General features: G+C 40.0%; 2 protein-coding genes across 3 annotated transcripts; one reads left to right on the top strand and one right to left on the bottom strand.

The window, feature by feature from the left end:
• Window positions 1-369: 369 nt before the first annotated feature.
• LOC124125319 (sialate O-acetylesterase-like) lies at window positions 370-7701 on the bottom strand. Its single transcript, XM_048383979.1, has 8 exons — window positions 7524-7701; window positions 6679-7019; window positions 5044-5182; window positions 4191-4469; window positions 3441-3577; window positions 2517-2674; window positions 2186-2387; window positions 370-671 (listed from the first exon to the last, which is right to left on the bottom strand). Exons 1-8 carry the CDS (start codon window positions 7621-7623, stop codon window positions 384-386), a joined length of 1644 nt encoding a protein of 547 aa, XP_048239936.1. The 5' UTR covers window positions 7624-7701; the 3' UTR covers window positions 370-383.
• A 1266-nt stretch (window positions 7702-8967) lies between these two features.
• On the top strand, window positions 8968-14526 carry LOC124125322 (sialate O-acetylesterase-like). 2 transcript variants are annotated; one of them, XM_048384668.1, is made up of 10 exons: window positions 8968-9056; window positions 9468-9814; window positions 10249-10387; window positions 10617-10800; window positions 11283-11395; window positions 11814-11953; window positions 12074-12231; window positions 12799-12864; window positions 13215-13419; window positions 14049-14526. In XM_048384668.1, exons 1-10 carry the CDS (start codon window positions 8996-8998, stop codon window positions 14310-14312), a joined length of 1677 nt encoding a protein of 558 aa, XP_048240625.1. In that variant the 5' UTR covers window positions 8968-8995; the 3' UTR covers window positions 14313-14526. The 2 variants fall into 2 exon arrangements, with proteins under 2 accessions (XP_048240625.1, XP_046344561.2); XM_046488605.2 differs by lacking the exon at window positions 12799-12864.
• Window positions 14527-19169: the final 4643 nt, after the last annotated feature.

The following is a 19169-nucleotide window of genomic DNA, read 5'->3' as shown; positions in this document are numbered from 1 at the left end:
TTAAACGGTAAAAAAGCAAAAGAACGGAATAAGATAAAATGATAAGCAATGACAGAAACAAGGACCACCGCACCATGTGGATAGAGCGTCTGTCCTGAGAGTCGGTTGTTCGATCCTTGGCCGCAGCATACTAAACGACGCTAGAGAGTGGGGTTTGTTGTATGTTAAACTTAGACATGGTAGCACTCTTAATTCGGCATAAGTCCAGATCAGTACAAGCAGACACACACACACACACACACACACACACACACACACACACACACACGTCGCTGTTGAAGTGCATTAATCTTGAATGCGACATTAAACCCCATTTTACCTCACCTCATCAGTCAGTTGTTAGTTCATTAAAAAAATGATCAACACAAAGAAGCTGCCACATTTTATTTCACAAGTTTGACATTATACATATCTGGCCTATATATACCTTTGATAAAGGGTGGGGCGGGATAGCCACTTTCCTTGTTGTAGACTGCACACTGTTTAAAGGGACACGGAGATTCACGCCATGCGTATCGTATTACAGACAAAGTCTTTGCTTTTGACCACGGACAGATCTGGGTGTAGTTAAGAGTTACTGAGGTAGCGTTATGCGACGTGATCGGAAGGGGGAACCAGCTGGTATCATCCGAGGCTCCAGATGTACGTCTTGATACGTTTGTGCACGTAATCTGAAAATGACAACCACGAAGCAATCATAAATAATAGATGGATTGTAAAAAATTATAAACCTACTGGCTGTTTGTGTAACTCGATGTGGAGTTTTTGAAATTGTGGTAACACCTCGTAGAAGGTATTACAACGATTGTAACACCTCGCAGGAGGGCTTACAATCATTGTAAACCCTTGATAGAACACAAACAACGAACAGCCTACGAGACGCACGTGCAGATCTAGATTTCGTGCCATTGCCAGACGCACGTGCAGATTTCGCACCGTTGCGAAACCCACGTGCTGATGGCACCGGTTTCATCGAACCGAGTTCACGACTGCAGGCGATATTTCATCTCCGATACAGGTTATACATTTGGGAGTTTTTATTACAGTTATTTAATTAAAAACGTTGTCTATGCGATGAGTCGGTTTATAAGTTGGACAAACCATGTCTCCTCGAGATTACTAGAGATTGTAAACCCTCACATTCGGGAACGTCCCTCATGTGAGGGTTTACAATCTCTTGTGATCCCTCGGAGACATGGTTTCTCCTACACATAACAGTTATCCAGATGCTATCTGCACAAATACTGATACTTTCATCTGTATTCTTAAGACATTTATAAGGCTGCCATGGAGGGCATATAGAAACTCCCTGACATTGATATCATCATTGTTAAGGGACAAAAACTGTTTAAGCTTCATTAGTCCAGTCGTTTCTGGGGAGAAGATGGTGACAGATGTTTACCGATGACTCCGATGAACAACCATATCATGACATGAACCCACATACAAATTGACATTAGTCAGGTGAGGTAAGCACCTGATCAGAATCAGTCGAAGGAAACCATCATTTACGTTTCAATGTTAAGTTGCCATTCCTTACAAGTTGTCACTATTACCAGGTCATGATTGTATTGGTTGTTTTAATTTGAACTAAATCAGTAAACGTGCTATCCTGTTCCTGGATTGTCTGGTCAGGACTTGGTTGTATACAGGCAGGCCGTCGTATGGCGAGAGAGGTTGGGTGCGACTTTAGGCAGCAAACAAACACTTACTTTTTCACACTAATGGTGTTTGTGGCGGGTGCTACGGGTAGACCAGGACATGCCTGCCCTTTTCGAGAACACCGGGTGTTATCACTGATTTTTCATTTGTATAATTCCATCACTATTTTACTCTTTACGCCCAATGAAATTTGTTTCGGCAGATAGTTGAGACTGTTTGTTCTCTGGAGTTGACGTTATATTTTGTTTGTTTGTTGGTATGTTGTTTAAGGTCGCACTTGCAATATTCCAGGCACATGACGGCGATCAGTAAATAATCGATCCTGGTCCAGACAATCCGGGGATTGACAAAAAGACATTATGAGCATCGCAATTGGGAAACGATTAGATGCATCAGCCAAGTCAACGAGCCTGACCACCTGATCCCGTTAGTCGCCTCTTACGACAAGCTTAGTCGCTTCTTAAGGCAAGACTTTTAACTGGTATCTTCACTGGTCAATGGTATGACATTATATGTTGATTACCTCAAAACCGCTTGTTGATCTAATTTCCAGAACTGTTGTTTTGTTGTCGTAGTCTATCTGTAGAATGCCGTCGGCCATCCAGATTGTAAACCAAGAAGGTAAAGGACCGTTGAATTTGGAGTACCGAGTTTGGTTGTAGGCCACAGCAAGTCCAGCTGTACACAGACGCATAGACACATCTTGCTTGTCCCGGGGATGAATACTGAAACGGACATGTATGGTATTCCATGATAAATATGTTCTTTTCCTCACAAATAATGTGTACATTGTGCATGCGGAATATTGGTGTGTGATACAATCTTAGAGGAAATCTACACAAGTTGGTCTTTACCCTGTATACGGAGACGAGAAGTCCGGCAGGTCCATGGCCACCGCCATGAAGGTGTTCTTCATCCTGGCGTTTGGGACGTAGCCATAGTCAGCTGTCTGATGCCAACGAATGTCTGTGAAGCCGGTAGTTAGGGTATCGTTGTCTCTCCATGGTGCCAGCTACATACACACATGTTAAATGTATTTGTAAGGGGACAATTGTCTTTTCAGTGAGGATTGAGTGAGTGAGCATGGTTTTACGCCGCTTTTAGCAATATTTCAGCAATATCACTGCGGGAGACACCAGAAATGGGCTTTACACATTTTACCAATTTCGAGAATTGAACCCGGGTCTTCGGCGTGACCAGCGAACGCTTTAACCACTAGGCTGCTCCACCGCCCCTCAGTGAGAAGTGACAAAAGATATTTTAATTGAGCTTTTATTTCTTACAAGACAAACGTTACTAACGATTTTGAAACTTGCACTTACAACAGGATGGTCTTATTAACAACGGTTTAAAAAAAATATGGTATCTTGAAAGAGAATTGTTGAGAAGTATAATAATTATGAACAATTTTAAGATACTGAAAGAATAAATTACATTGATTTGTTTTTGTTTGTTAATAATTCAAATTGTTCCAATATCTTTTGGGATTCTTTTATTTGTATTAACCAGTTTTTCTCACTTGATTTAATTTAACATTGAATAGCCAACATCTTAATAACACAAGAATAAAACAAATATTTCAACTACAATGTTTGTCGTAAGGCCAAATACCTCATATATATCCAGGGTATTTGAAGATGAGAAACGGTAATTGATAACACACTGGTCGCCAGCATGACATAAGAAATCCACACAATTTTTCACACAATCTCAACAGGGCTCAAGGCATACGCCTTTTTTAGATAATCGCTAGTTTTGAAAGTAGTAGCGAATCTAACCTGTACAAATCCAAAAGGAAAAGCTGGGTCTGTTTGTCCTCCTGATCCTTGGTGGAACTTGTCTCTCCAGTCATCTATCATGGCTGGGAACATACAGCTGTACATGTCCATTGTTGGAGATCCAGCATTGGCTTCACCTGGTCACAGAATATTGACACACATATCAAACTGGTTCTTATTCTACAACACTCTTTGGGTAACAAATCCCAGTCAGACACTATTCCCGTGAAGATCCGGGGTAGAATAGGTCTTCAGGAACCCTTGCTTTCCCTAAAAGGCGACTATGCTTGTCGTAATAGGCGACTATGCTTGTCATAAAAGGCGACTAACGGGATCGGGTGGTCAAGGCTCCTGACTTGGTTGACCTCTTCCGAGCTTGTTTGGATTGGTGTTCATGATGTCTGGTCCAGATTCAATTATTTACATGTAGCTGTAATATTGTTGAATACGGCGTTAAACAACAAACAAACAGCAATCAACAACAGTCAGACACTAGTATTATGTCCGGTAACGTACAAATTGGACTTGTTCTTTGCCTGATCTACGGGAGGTTTGTACAAAGCAGGGAGAATGGTTGGACGTGCCGGAAAGTTTGGTACGGCATTACAAATGAAATTCATCTCCGACCAATGAAAAATGCAGAAATATTTTGCCTATTTCTATTTTCATTCTCTATCGAGAACAAACGTATATGCTCCAAAGAATCCTGTTTAGACAGATCTAAAGAGCAGTGACAAACATTATACTAACCCTGATACCAAATGGCTCCATATATGGTCATATTCACGAATGGTCTGGCCATTGCGTTCCACAGAACTGAGGGTGAATTCGGGTTGACATCCCCGTTCTTATTTATCGCTGATACGCCACATTGCTTGAAAACATCGGGACCTGACCACGCCTCCACTCGGGTTCCTCCGTATGACGTCGCAATGAGGCCGATGGGGTATTTGAGATGCGACGACAGGTACTTCCCGTATAACCAGCAGACTTCCGAAAAGTACGACCAAGCCGGTCCATTGACGGATTCTTGAAATCAACTTTGATGTTATCCGTTTATTCAAACAGTTCACAGTTACAATTTATAAATGGTAAAAACATATACGTTTATACATTCCGGGTTAGGATAGGTCACCAACAATCTATGCTGGTCTTGAGAAGGGACCCCATTGGCAGGGTAATATGGCTAGGTGATTTGGTTGATTGCGAGTCATCGTACCCCGAAGATGTGGATTGGTGTTCATAATATCAATCACTGAATTATCTTAATAATGTACAGGCAGACGCCATATGACTGTACTTTTGCTGGGTGCGGCGTTAAACGACAACTCTCTCTCTCTCTCTCTCTCTCTCTCTCTCTCTCTCTCTCTCTCTCACACACACACACACACACACACACACACACACACACACACACACAATCAACCAAGATCCTCATTTTTGATGGCTCTCATGCCAAGCATGCAATAACGCACACCTATGCGTAGATACCCGTTAAACGTAGTATATTAATGTGTATACCGATTGTCAGCGTGACGATCAGATGCTTTGTGAAAATATTAATATTTCACAAACTTTTCATATCTTAAACATATTCCCTTACCATTATTAGGTACAGACCAGGTTTCATTGACATTCAAAAGATCATATTGTTCCACCGACGACCCTCCCCAAGCCACAGTAAACACCCGGATGTTGGGATGATTGACAGCATCTGCGACCTCTTCCGAACTGTTAAAGCCCTGGAAATAATTAAATACATCGCACCATCTAATGATGCATTACCAGTAGCACTTTCCAGTGACACACGGAAAACATTTCTATGAGAATACATTTTTTAAACCCACTGTCTGCACCATGCAATGTGAATTGGGCAACAAGGTTTTCAAAATCCCCAAATCAGGAACTAATTTTGGTTGCATTAATAGTCAAAGATACCAAAACACCTAGGGCATCTGTGGCCCAGCCATCTAAGGCGCCACCAATTCGCAGAGTTAATCGTCGCCAGTATCCTTTGTTCGTTGGTTCAAATCCTAAATTCGGCATGATTGTTGTCTGTAAATTTCTCCAGTGCTCCTGTGGTTCACGTCTTTAGCCTGCGTTAGTTTGAGCTTTGTTCCCTATTAAGCTGATCTTATCCGCGTTAAACTAATACTAGACCAAGCACCGACTTCCAACATCTAGACAACCATTCTGTAAAACTACTCTTGATAGATATAATTATCATATAATGGATAGGTTCCTCGGCTGGATAAAGCCAACAGATAAAAATGATTTAACCATCGGGAATCTGGAGAAACTACTGGGATAATTGCTATCGTTATCAAAAGAATAGTCTAGTATACTGAAAATTAGTGTCTAACTGTAGCGTACATGTAGCTAAAGCAATTTACAAGTTTTGTAACTGTAGATGTAAATTGCGAAACAATTTAGCGGGGACACTAGGCTGGCATTGTAGACCTCTGCAGCTTGGAACTTTTTACCCAAATTAAAACAGTTAGATTTGTCCCAAATATATATGCCCAGATTGTTACCTTGCTTCGTTTTGTCGCTGCACTTCGTAACATTGTGACAGGACAGGCAGACTCTAATCAAACGTGACGTCTCATAAACTAGGTTCAGAATAGCTTCCCTTTGATAAAGGACTGTTACTCTAGCGGACAGACCGATCAATTGCCGCGAAAGGCAAGTCGAAACAATTTGTGTCGGCAATTGTTGTTTTGCCTATATGTAGTTACGCCACTGTTTAAGAAACATGTTTCAGTTGGAGCTATATTGACTGTTGTCACTGTCCGACAGACACGTCACTTTCCTTCGGGCGTAATATATACTAAAGGGTACATTGCAGGAAAAAATGCAAGGTTTAGGTAATGTTTGTGAGAGACGCTAGAGTTAGATTTTTCGAGCACATAACTGAAGAATGACATTATATGTTAATGACGTTATCACGTTTGTATGTTTGGGGATGGTAAATATCTCTCCGATCAGACGCTCTATCCACTGGATCAAGGTGGGGTTCATAGGTTACAGTGTTGTTTCATATCATCTTGATATATAACAGATATTATAACCTTGAAAAGTATGACTTATCTTATTTAATGTCACTAGCCATACAACAATGTAGGTAGGTAAATGATCCTCATGGTGTTTACATAATGCATTGAATTATACACATGTCTGTTAGTCCAGATACCATATATCGGTGTATGATCTCTGGTTAGTCTCATACACAACTTACCATATTGAGTGTAAACTGCATGTTGCTCTGACCCGAACATATCCAGACGTCCCCAAACAACACATCAGTTAAGCCAATGCTGCCCTCGCTAGATGTCGCTGTGATGTTGTAAGGCCCACCGGCATCGATGGCAGGAAGTTGAACTGACCACACAGGGGTTGCTGCCATAGGTCCATTAAAGGATGTTGTATGCACCTGTCCCTTACCACTAATGTTCAATGTAATTGTCTCCCCTTCTTTTGAAGCATAGCCCCAGATTGCAGCTTTCTTAGGCGCTTGTTGAAGAACCATGTGGTCTCCATAGTAACTTGCGAAGGAGAATGGTTTCGCTTTCAAGGTCTCTGTAATGAAATAATACTCATCTGCGATTAACATCTTAGCTTTTATCCGTTTTGAAATTGGTATGAATATTCTGTTAAAAAACCCCGGATCTTCGCTCTCCAGGCTCACCACTAGACCACGGAGGCGGTCGGGGACTAAAGAAGTTTCAATATAATATGTATTACACCATGCTTTCAACTGGATTGTCTTTCAAAGCGTTGGACCGTGAAGATTCGAGTTAGAATTGATCTTCAGCAACTCATGTTTGTCTTAACATGCGACTATGCCTGGCGTGGTCAGGCTCGCTGACTTGCTTGATGCATGTCATCGTATCCCAATTGCAAAGATCGATGCTCGTGATGTCAATCACTGGACTGTCTGATCCAGACTCGATTATGCACAGACCGCAGTCATATAGCTGAAATATTGCTGAGTGCAAATCCAAGCGTTGTTAAACCCAACTCGTTCATTCTCTAACACGTGTTTCTGCGCATGTGCGAACCAATACGATTAGTTTCATTTACCTGTTTCCGCCTCAATAACGATTACTTGGGCCGCCAAATAGAACCATATGATACCTACACTAAACACACTCCTCCACAAAGCAACTGCCATTGTTGTCATCGATGTGAGGTGTGTTTGAACAGACGTTTACACAACATACGATAGACTGTAACACAAGTACTGCTATCTCTACTCCTGTATATTGGGCACAGATGACACTATCTCAGCCTTTGCTAAGGTGCCATGTGTTTGTTTTCGATTTGTTGCAATCTAAGTCACGTGTACGTATACCCTTCACTGACAACAGTAATGCCAAATTTTATCCCATTACGTCACATTCAATAGAACTGAAACGTGCACGAAACGCATCGAGGACATAAGAGGGAGCTAACTTTTGACGGAGAGATTACTGAAAATCACTGGCTATGCATTATGCAATTAAAATCGTTTCCAATATTGCCCAAAATGAAGAAAACTGATGTAACACTGTGTGAATTGTATTGTTATGTGGCAAAAGATGTAGTATTATGATTGTTAGTGGCAACAGATTGAAATGCTGAAAAAATGTCGTGTGTTCTGTGTTGTTTCTCGTAAATTAGAGTGACTTCCCATTGTTGTTTACAATCCAAGCTTTGTCCCAGCGCTGCACATCTTCGTCATCTCGATATAGAGAGCTCCGCTGTGAGGAGCTTGTTTACAGTTGTTGATTCACTTCCGGGAAGTACCACCTCAAGGAGCAGCTTCGCGAGGTAACTGTTACCAGATATTAACCACTGTTGGCGCTACGATCGAACTCTGAAATTCCAGCCTAGTTCGGCAAGGGTGAAAACTGGAATTTTACAGTCAGTTAACTCCCTTGCCTCGGGTTACCTATTGCATAACACCGAATTTTCTGCCTGCTGCCAACACTTTCCTGCGTTCAAGAATGGCATACGTGCCTCACTCAAGACATTCGATTGTGACAATTTCTGGACATTCATGAGTGACTTCTGCAAGAGTGCCTGATTTTTCTTGCTGCCTACACATATTGTATATATTGACCCACTGTGTTGCCATTTCAACGTTTGTGACGCTGAACATAAACCTGTGTCTCAATAATATTTGTCGATTATTCATTGATCCTGCGTGTCTTTATACTGATTTCACATTTAGTTCTGTACGTACCAATTTCAGCGTAAACCTTCGCGTTTCTACTTTTGGAATCAACTCGTTACAGTATATGCTTCAGCTAACCAGGAAAAGAATTATTCGACATGGAACACATCCAGCAATTGACCTAAACAGCACATTGTCAAGTTATGATAATACAATATTCGACAATACATACATTCATGTACACGATGAAATGATAGATTCTTATAGTTAAATATTTAGTATTGTTTTAGATTTTACCGTGTAGCAGCTATGTTGGTACTTTTGAAGAAACATTACGGTAAAAGAAAGATCGTTATCGCAAGGTCACCATGTGGCAAAAGTGTGCTATTCTGCCGACATGAAGAAATGCGTATCTTTCTTTTTGTTGGTATTTCCATGCATTGGATATACGTGTGCATGTAAGTATTAAGGTGTTGATGTTATTGATACCATGGAGAGCTGTTATGGCATATTTTGGTGATTTTTTTGTGTAAAACGCCGCTTTAAAAAGTATTGCAGTTATATCGCGGCGAGCCAGCTTATTGTGAGAGAAAAGCCTGAAGATATGCAGGCGTTTTACCACTTTGGTTGAACCAACAAGCACGGTATTGTGTTGACAAACCCAGAAATGTAATCAGGGAGAACAAAGATTCGAACCCACGAGCTAAGGTTTATGATACACCTAAGGTACTCAACTGTGTATAGCCAGGTTCCGCGCCTTACACCACAGTTCCGCCCGTGTCCTATAATTAATTGTAATTTTGTTAGTATTTTGTTTTGAAATTTACGAAACAAACGTCATAAAATAATTTTATTTATTTCCGAGGTAGCAACGCAAGGGCTTTCCCACCGAAACTTGAGTTTCGCTAGTTACTATGGTGACCACATGGTTTTACAAAAAGCCCCAAAGAGAGCCAACATCTGGGGTTATGCATCAAGAGTCTCGGAGATTGTGCGTATCTCTCTTGACGCCACACCGCTTGGCACAGCAAGGAGTAGGATGGGCCCTTCTCCAGGGACGAATGTTTGGTCATTCCAACTTCCGGAAACGGCGCCTGGAGGGCCCCACACACTCACTGCAGAAACCAGTCAAGAGAGGATAACTCTATCTGATGTAATGTTCGGCGATGTGTGGATCTGTTCCGGGCAGAGCAACATGCAGTTTACCTTGAATATGGTAAGATGGAAGCCATGGACAGCGCATCCTGGTACATTTAGCAATATGTGCCCCATATACCTGGAATGTTGGTTAATGTACACCATAATGGGGGCAGAATAGGTTATTTTCACTAAGTAAAACGACAAAGTACTTTCGATTTGATAATTTTATAAAATAAAAAGAATACATGTCTTCATGGTTCTGCTTTCAAAAAGGTGAAACATTTTGTTTCAAAGAAATGTTATTAATCCACAAACAGTTAGCCTACCAACTACATAGTAACTGAAACATACACATCAGTAACTTGTAATATGTTGTAAAAAAACTGGTGTTAAACCAAATTCACTCACTCACTCACTTATTTTTTCAAGCAGCTCAACTATATATAGATTTCAGTAATAAACATGACATTAACTTCACGTGTGTCATGTAGAGGAGATGCTATTTGACAGGCATTTAATGCTTCTGAGGAGATGGCTGATGCCGAGAACCATCCAGATATCCGGGTATTTACAGTAACACTTGGAGGCTCTAGTACCCCTCAGTACGACCTACTGTCCGTGGAGGAGACATGGTCGGTACCCTCTAATGGTAAGTGACATTGCCCACTTAACACAACTCGTAATCATCGTGTTCATTAGAAAGAAGAATACATGAGTAAAAAGCAGCACATTTTCAAGCAAATTATAGCAGCGCTTTTGTGTACTTGTTAATAGCTTCTTTTCGTTACCACAATTTCTGGTAATGCTTAATCTCCACATGGGTAGGAGCGTCGAATGGCTTTACGTTGCTTTAAATTAGGTCGTGTGTGTGTTTGCAGAAAGCCTTGGACATTCGCCATGGTCGTACTTCTCTGGTGTGTGCTGGTTGTATGGGAAATACCTCTCATCCACCCTAAAATATCCTATCGGTCTCCTGGCAACGTCTTATGGAGGGACACGTGTAGAGTTGTGGTCTTCTCTGGATGCTCTTAAGAAGTGCAACATGGACAGCAACACGCTCAGGTCGGCCATCACGTAGCAGGTGTCGTTAGACATGACATTATTGTATAATGTATTACAAATGGCTCACATAGATTGCTGTAACGATAACAACAGCATGCCTTACACCCAAGCGATACTCTAAGAACATGAACTGCTTATTAGTGTCAAGTGGGTGAGTATTGTTTTACTCCGCTTTTAGCAATATTCCAGCAATATCACGACGGGGAACGCCGGAAATTGGCTTCACATATTGACCCATGTAGGGAATCGAACCCGGGTCTTCGACGTGAAGAACGAACGCTTTAACCACAAGGCTACCCCACTGTCCTTTAAGTGTAAAGTATCACTAATAGTCACATCAGAAACTCAGTTTGATTCCATTGATGATTAAAATGGTCTTTCTAGGTCTACAGACCTTGAGAAAATAGTTCATATATATCACCATATCGCTGTATATATTAACAAGTTAATGACATTTATGCAATATAAGCATGTCATTTCAGGGTCGGAACAAATTCAAGACAGGACCATGATGCAATGGGTTTCTCGTCACTTTGGAACGCAATGGTCAGGCCGCTGGTGAATATGACAATATACGGAACCATTTGGTATCAAGGTTAGTTCACAGTTTAGAGTTATTTTAGCGCAACGTTCTGATGAATACCTGGAATGAATCTGTCATAATTATATTTCTGCATAGGAGAAGAATAAAGTCAGAAGGAATGTAGGCCTTGTTTGGCAAGTGCATTATGTGATCGGACGTGTAAAAGCCAGACCAGTATCTGAATGTCGGTATAAGACATGATTGTAGATATCATGCTAATGCAGACAAACATCACTGGGCCCGCCAGATATAAATTACCAGCCTTTAGTCCATCACACCATGTTAAGTAAATCGTAAATAAAGTAAACTCAGAATATCTTGTTCATACACAAATGTTTGGCTTGAAAGTATTTGTTAAAAAATTATATCAATGATTCCTAACCTACTGTAATTGTCAGTCATGGTCGTAAGCAAAATATGAATATTTTAGGAGAATCCAATCGCCATGCAGACACTGGTGTGTCTACCTATGACTGCACGTTCCCCGCCATGATAGACGACTGGAGAATGAAGTTCTCTCAAGGATCGGGGTCTCAAACATCAGATGTATTTCCGTTTGGCTTTGTACAGGTAGTCTTACATAGCATCAATAGCTTAATCAATATCTATCATGACACAAATGCTTCTTTATGTATAAGCGTATCGCGAGATACATGCCTTCTAATAGTTTCTTTTTCTATACATATCCAGCTTGCCCCATACAGAAACAATGACACCATTACTACCGGCTTCACAGACATTCGGTGGCACCAGACAGCTGACTATGGCTACGTCCCTAACGACAGGATGAAGAATACCTTCATGGCGGTGGCCATGGACCTGCCGGACTTCTCGTCTCCGTATACAGGGTACCCACGTGTATCTATCTGGTGTTATAACATTCAGTCTTAGTAGATGTTGCTTTGTAATTTACTATTAAATTACTGACGTAAGACGTTACTTACTTAACTTGGTAAACGTCTATATAATGTTAGTATCACTTCCGGTTTGGTTCTTACTTTGTTAACAGTTACTATGTCCATCGTCATTTCCAATTGACTTTCATACTAACGTGTATTCAATTTCTTTATTCAACGTACTGAGGAGGCCACAGGCCTATAGTACAATCATGATTACAGGAGCAATTGGTACAATCATATACGTTCCAAACTTGATTTTCTTTGTTTAAAAGCATGATATATGTACATAGAAATATTTCTTATGGTTTCGATGTTGCTAGTGGTCAGTAATAGTTTAAACTTAAATGTACAATGGTTTATATGAAAATATTTTGGTAAATATACTTTTCTTAGTTCATCATAATGCGGACATACTAGTAAAAAGTGATACTCGTCCTCAATTAATCCTAGGTCACATAGTGGACAGAGTCTATTTTCTCTCGGAATATTTTGATATCTACCTTTTTCAATTAAAAGATCGTGTGAAGAACATCGGAACCTTGCAAGTGCTACCCTAAATTTTCTAAGGCTAACACTGAAAAGGTATAACGTGTATTCAAATACAAATGAAAAATATTTTTCTGGTAGAACTCTGTTGTGCTTCCGGGGTCGGACAAGGCTCCTAGTCCCCAGTTAAAAGCGACTAAAATGGGACTCTGATCTGTGACATAGGGTCGCATCCCAGCATCTGAGGATCGTTGCTCATTCCTCGATGAGTCGATAACATGCTGGTCATTGTCAAATATCTGGAATTTTGCTGAATGCCCTGGTAATCAACATTCGCTAAGAAATGATTGAGGAAGCTTAGATAATATAATATAGATCAATATGATAATACGATTTGAATATAAACTAACTGATGGTTACGTGAACATTAATTACCTTCAAAACAGTATTCATCCCCGTGACAAGCAGGACGTGGCACAGAGGTTGTGTACAGAGGGCCTGGCTGTCGCCTACAACCGAACGGAGATGGTGAACCTGCGTGGACCTTTCCCTGCAGCGTTTCGTGTACCCTCCGTTGACAACAGAACACTTGTCGTAACCTATAATAATCAACCAATGGGAATCGAAATAAGATCGAATGATGGGTTCGAGGCAAGTGTCATGTGTTAACCACTCATTCAATTATGATCATTAATTTATTGATATAATTATATTATAATTATTGTAATATAGATAAGCCAGAGAGCGGAAAACCGGTGGTCGCACCACCGTCATGCCTAAAGACGTTAAAAGATGGTACTTGTTGTTATCACCTGACGCTCATCAGTAAGGGGTCAAAACAAAGTCAGTATATGTTTGAGTAGGGAGCCGGTATAGATCCAGACTAGTAAACTTTAACTCAAAGCTTTTGTGTATTTAGTAGAAAAAATGTAATTAAATCTAAATTGTTGGTCTAATCAAATATTTCTATTTTTACTCTTCCTTTGGGATCTAGTGATAGTTTGACTCCAAAGCAATTGGGTAAGGTTAGGTTCTGATCTTGTCAGCAGTTAGGCAGTGAAGGCAACGGAGATTTCTCCAGACAGTTGATTGATGGCTGTTGTTGTGATTATGAAAGGGTTACAATTATCAATTTGCGTGATAAGAAAAATAAGCAGTAAAATATATATTTAATTATTTTTTGATAATTAAATGTTTCTGATTAAAGATGATTTGTAGATATTAATAAACAGATTCTAACAATAAAATCCGTTTCAAGACACGTTCATTTTTTATGCCAGGTCTGCTGTATTCAAACTCCGACAACTGATGTGTCGACCTACTGTGCTCTGTCTGACGATGTGTGGCGCCCCGCACCCATACAGAAGTCAGATACTACGTCTGTGACGCTCTACTACGGGCAGGCATGCAACTCTCAGGAGAAGCCCTCCATTGGGGCTATACGTTATGCATGGAGGGAGTCGCCATGTCAGTTCAAGAAGTGTGCTGTGTATAACAAACTCAGTGGTTATCCCGCTCCTCCATTCCTCAGATATATTGTGTAGTGGTTTTATAAAACTCCAAGTCTTCAGAGCATTATATTTTAGGATACGCATCTGTACACACCATTTATAAATGAATTAACCTTCAATGTATGAGTTGTCTCTTTTCAAATCATGTTACCTCCGGATCCACAACATTACATCACAAGTGTATTTTCAGTGCAACGAATACCCATTCAAAACATGTTGAAATAAATAGTGTATATCTATCATAAAAGCTCTTTATATATTTACAATACGCGAGATTCCGGGTTAGAACTGGTCCCCAGGAACATCGCATGCTTATAGCTGGGTAATGAAACATGTAGGGAGTCTCTTAACACGTGTGTCCGTTTACAAACGTTCATATATTCCTAATGAATATAATCTCATATCAATTTCAAGTAGGATATGTACAAATTTTGTTTATCAGTGATAACGTAATATACAGCACTGTTCAAATCTGTTAAAGCGAGACTAATTGTTTGATTGTGGTATTTTTTGTATTTATAAGGAAAATACAAAATTATTGCATGTTCAATTTGGTAAAATATTGAATAGTGATTATGAACATGATAACCATTTCTTCTTATTTTACAGGGGCAATTTTGTCAAATCATTTCGATTCAAAACCAAGATGTCAAAATGCAATAAACTTCTGTGTTTGGACTATTTTTAAAAATAGTTAAAAAGTTTTAATGTCAAAGCAATAAGTGGCCTCCGAAACGATAATACTCCTATATCAGTCATTATTCTTGACAATATGCACACTCATTTGACAGAATGTAAGTTTCATTGAATCAAACTAAGCGAATCAGGAGTCCAGAAGTAGACTGCGAGCGAATGCCTGCCTTCCCGTGGCCCTCGTGTTATCAACCCTCGATTACACTTACTACCACTAAAGTATATACCGCCCGTCAGCTACCCTTGCATATTATTAACTACAGACAATCCTGTTGTATTTTCGAGCAAGGACAACTTACCTTTTGTTTCAATATTAAAATTGAGAGTAGACCCAAAGTTCCCTTTCACGTCCTTCAACCTGGAAGATAAATTGCTGTGATATTGCTTGCAGGTAGAAAACTGTAAGTCCTTACAATGACTCAACTGCTACATTTTGACACCAGTTCTTGCTGACACGTTGGAGTTGTATAGTTCTTGGTCAGTTTAAATTTGTACAGCTGGGTACTGAAGTAACAGGGCGGTCGGGTTGCCTAGTGGTTAAAGCGTTCGCTCGTCACGCCGAAGACCCGGGTTCGATTCCCTACATGGGTCAATATGTGAAGCCCATTTCTGGTGTCCCCCGCCGTGATATTGCTGGAATATTGCTAAAAGCGGCGTAAAACCACACTCACTCACTCACTGAAGTAACATATTTGGTAGGGGTGACTAATGAGGCGTTTTTGACCATTGCGATACTTTTGCGATAGTTAAAACAACTATTGCGATACTATTGTGATAGTGGCCCTACTATTGCGATACTATTGCGATAGTTTTCACTTGCAATTATAGCAGGCTTTAGCAACATATATTTCTGCATTTTGACTGACACCATCAAAATAATTATAACTTTCTGATACTATTTGTAAAGAAAACAAGAAATGAAAAGAAAACAAGTTCAAATTGACCTCTCAAAAACATTTTAATACCAAATTCCACTTAATGTAGATTCTAACTGGTAAAATCTTAGGTTACTGCAGTGTTTTAGCACCAATGTGAATGAATGTGATTGAATGACTAGTAGTTGACTATACAAACTGTCAAATTCTTTAATTGTCACATTGGCATTCACTGAATGACTAAATGCGATTCAACATATCAATTAGGAAACAAAGTTGACAAAAGTTGCATAAAAGTAGACAGACTCATCTGGCTTCTGACTCCTAACAGCAATAGTGTGCTTGAATAAAACATTATAAAATACTAAAATAGGACATGATATCACATGAAAAGATGATTGATTGCACACGTTTTGGCGTCGAGGTACTGGTACTACCACTGACTGAAGACCGGGATCCCCCTTTTTCACTTGGACGAATATCTTGGTGCCGTCTTGTCAAGTGGTCGGTCAGATTAGTAGTATTTCCAGAATACTTTAGAATTATCCGACAGATTCTACAACTTACTTTTTGCTTGTCTGTCTCGTTTTGCGTTTTGACAAAGCTAAAATGGTCCCATACCCACGATTTGCCTGCCTTATTGGCGACAATTTCAAACTGACATGTGGCGTCCGCCATCTTGTCAATGTTGCCTAGCGACGAGTAGCTAAAGGGCGTAACTCTAAATCAAGCAGACAAAGTAGTGCAATCCAAACGAAAGCACGACAGAGGTTAGATGATCATAGGAGTTGTTTCTAGTTTTTAAGAAAGTAAATGTACCAAACAAATTAACTATCGAAACTATCGATAGTTAGACAAACTATCGCCAATAGTATCGATTGTTTCAAGTTGCAATCGATAGTGTACTATCGTGAGACAAGCAATCGCAATCAATCGATGGTTCGATGTATCATTACACCACTAATATTCGGAGAGCTTCTTTATAGAACACGGTCGCATAGGTTGTCGATTCGTAACACTCGGTAACGCGGTCTGTCCACGACCTGGAGGAGGAAGGCTGCAGGGACGTGTCAAGTTTGTTGTATAGGACAGCGACGAGAGTGAAGTTTAACACTACTATGGTCTGAAACATGGTCTGTAGAAGCAATGTTAGGTTAGATGTTAATATGTGTGATAATAATCATAAAATGTTTGGAACATTAGGCATTGAACCTTTATGAACCTGTATGTCTGTTGATATATGTGTAACAATGTCCAATGTCCATCAAGAAAGATCAAGGTATCTGTGTTCCAATTATATTTAAGGGATGACGTGGGACTTTTGTGAATTCATCTTGTAAGACCCGAGCCCTGTCGATTATTTCACGCGGGATAAATAATCCATAAGTCTGCGTTGCGAGTAGGTTACACACTAACTTACCCATAAATGTCGAAATATTTCTTGATTTATCTCACTTAGTCTTTTGGAACTATGACGTCTTGAACAATGGATGACACATTCCATTTCTTTATACAACGTCATATACGTGACTTGGAAGGGTGAGTGAGTTGGGTTTAACGCCGCATTTAACAGTATATCAGTTACATGTATATCGCGTCGTGTCAGCTTAATGTGGGAGGAAAGCCTGAAGTGATACAGGTCTTAGACGTTTACCACTTCGGTGAAACCCACGAGCACGGTTATGGTGCTGATAAACCTAGAAACATAATCGGGTCAAAACGGGATTCGAACCCACAATCATAGGTTTCGGGCGTGCCCAAGGGACGCAACTTTGCACAGCGATTCGCGGCGCCTTAGACGACTGGGTCACCCGTGCCCCGATTATGATAGAAGGGATTTCTACTCTACAACATAGGACAACATATTCACCATGTTCTGACACAAACATTAAAACCAGAATGTGCCTTTGAAAGTTTGAAAAGTGTTGCTTTTACAAATCATACTCTGTGTGATACAAATGAACACAAATGTTTCCTGTTTTGGTTGGTGAGCCTCATATTTTTAATGTAAGAACTGATGGAAGTTGATGTCACTTCATGATATTTGTGGTGAGAAGGACCGTTGCAATCATCAGGGTGATATATGTAAACAACTGTGACTGTACGTGTACCCCTTGTATGTGTAATGGAATTACAGTACAATTTATTACTGCGGGTGTAATTAAGATGTGATCATATGTATCAGCCGCCAGTTATGTGCATTCCATCTTAATGTTATGCATTGATGTTGTCATTAGAGTTAATATTTAAGGTATTTCTTCATTTCTGAGAACTAATCCTTGTCGAAATACAATGTAATTAACTTCTACTGAATCTTAAAAAAACCCTAATGCAATACAGGTATAATCATTGTTTAACTTTAATTTACACTGTCATATAACAGTGTCATATGTGCATTAGAGGATCTTATCAATAAGGTAAGTGTTTCAAGTATTATTGAAACACCCGCGTTATGTGCATTCCAACTTATTGGTATTGTTACTCACCGGAGGAAATCGTACGCGTTTATATTTGAGGACAGGTACATGTATTAGCATTATATCTTGATTGATAAGTATTGTTGTGAGCTGTCGTTATAGAAGCTAATCACGTTACCTTATACCGCCATATTATGTATGCATTATAACAGAGCGTTAGATCTATTGACATCACCCAGTCCTATTACCTAGTTATTTGGACGGCCAGTTTTATGTCTCCCCACTACAGAACCGGCCTGTACCAATGTCTGTCAATAGATTAACGTTTGAATAGCGACCAAATTGAAATGCCACTACTTCGAAAAGGGCACGTAATAGAGCGTGGGAAAAAACGACAAACAACACTGATTGAATTCACATAAAACATGACTGAGAAACAACTTGCTTCTGGTTGCTCAAGAACGCAATGTTTCACATGGTCATAACCAAATGAACTATAATTAATTAGAATTACTTCTATGGTTCGATGCATTGAAGTCAGTCTCTTTGTGATGGTATTCATTTCACTGGCTCTTAATCTTATCAATGTGTTTATTTTTACAGGCGCTTCACTGTGGCATGCTTTTATTTGTGTAGAATGAACGTATGATGTCATTTTCGATAGGGAAACGTTTTTGTCATTTGTCGTCTTTCCATCTTGGTTCAGCCGTCTCCGTGGTCCAGTGAATCAAGCGTCTGCCCGGAGAGCGTAAGGTCAATGGTTCCATCCCCGGCCGCGTGATTTTAAGAGAAGGGACTTGTTTTTATCCTGCCTGGAGCTCGACATTCAAGGGATCAAACAAGGACTTTTCAGCTCTGAGCCAGTTATACTGAGTCTGAGGGGGTTTAACTGTGGCATTGTATCT

The sequence above is a fragment of the Haliotis rufescens genome, unplaced genomic scaffold (genome assembly GCF_023055435.1).
Source record: "Haliotis rufescens isolate VD_foot unplaced genomic scaffold, xgHalRufe1.0.p SCAF_5, whole genome shotgun sequence".
In the NCBI taxonomy this organism is placed as follows: domain Eukaryota; kingdom Metazoa; phylum Mollusca; class Gastropoda; order Lepetellida; family Haliotidae; genus Haliotis; species Haliotis rufescens.
This window is presented reverse-complemented; position numbering and strand designations above follow the sequence as displayed.

Excerpts from the sequence above, each read along its gene's own strand:
- LOC124125319 (XM_048383979.1), bottom strand. The coding sequence starts at position 7,623 with ATGACAACAATGGCAGTTGCTTTGTGGAGGAGTGTGTTTAGTGTAGGT. Across the intron at positions 4,470-5,043 it reads CTGGTCTGTACCTAATAATG|AATCCGTCAATGGACCGGCT; the intron begins GTAAGGGAATAT and ends GTTGATTTCAAG. Across the intron at positions 3,578-4,190 it reads TGGAGCCATTTGGTATCAGG|GTGAAGCCAATGCTGGATCT; the intron begins GTTAGTATAATG and ends TTCTGTGACCAG.
- LOC124125322 (XM_048384668.1), top strand. The coding sequence starts at position 8,996 with ATGAAGAAATGCGTATCTTTCTTTTTGTTGGTATTTCCATGCATTGGA. Across the intron at positions 10,801-11,282 it reads ATGGACAGCAACACGCTCAG|GGTCGGAACAAATTCAAGAC; the intron begins GTCGGCCATCAC and ends ATGTCATTTCAG. Across the intron at positions 11,396-11,813 it reads CGGAACCATTTGGTATCAAG|GAGAATCCAATCGCCATGCA; the intron begins GTTAGTTCACAG and ends TGAATATTTTAG.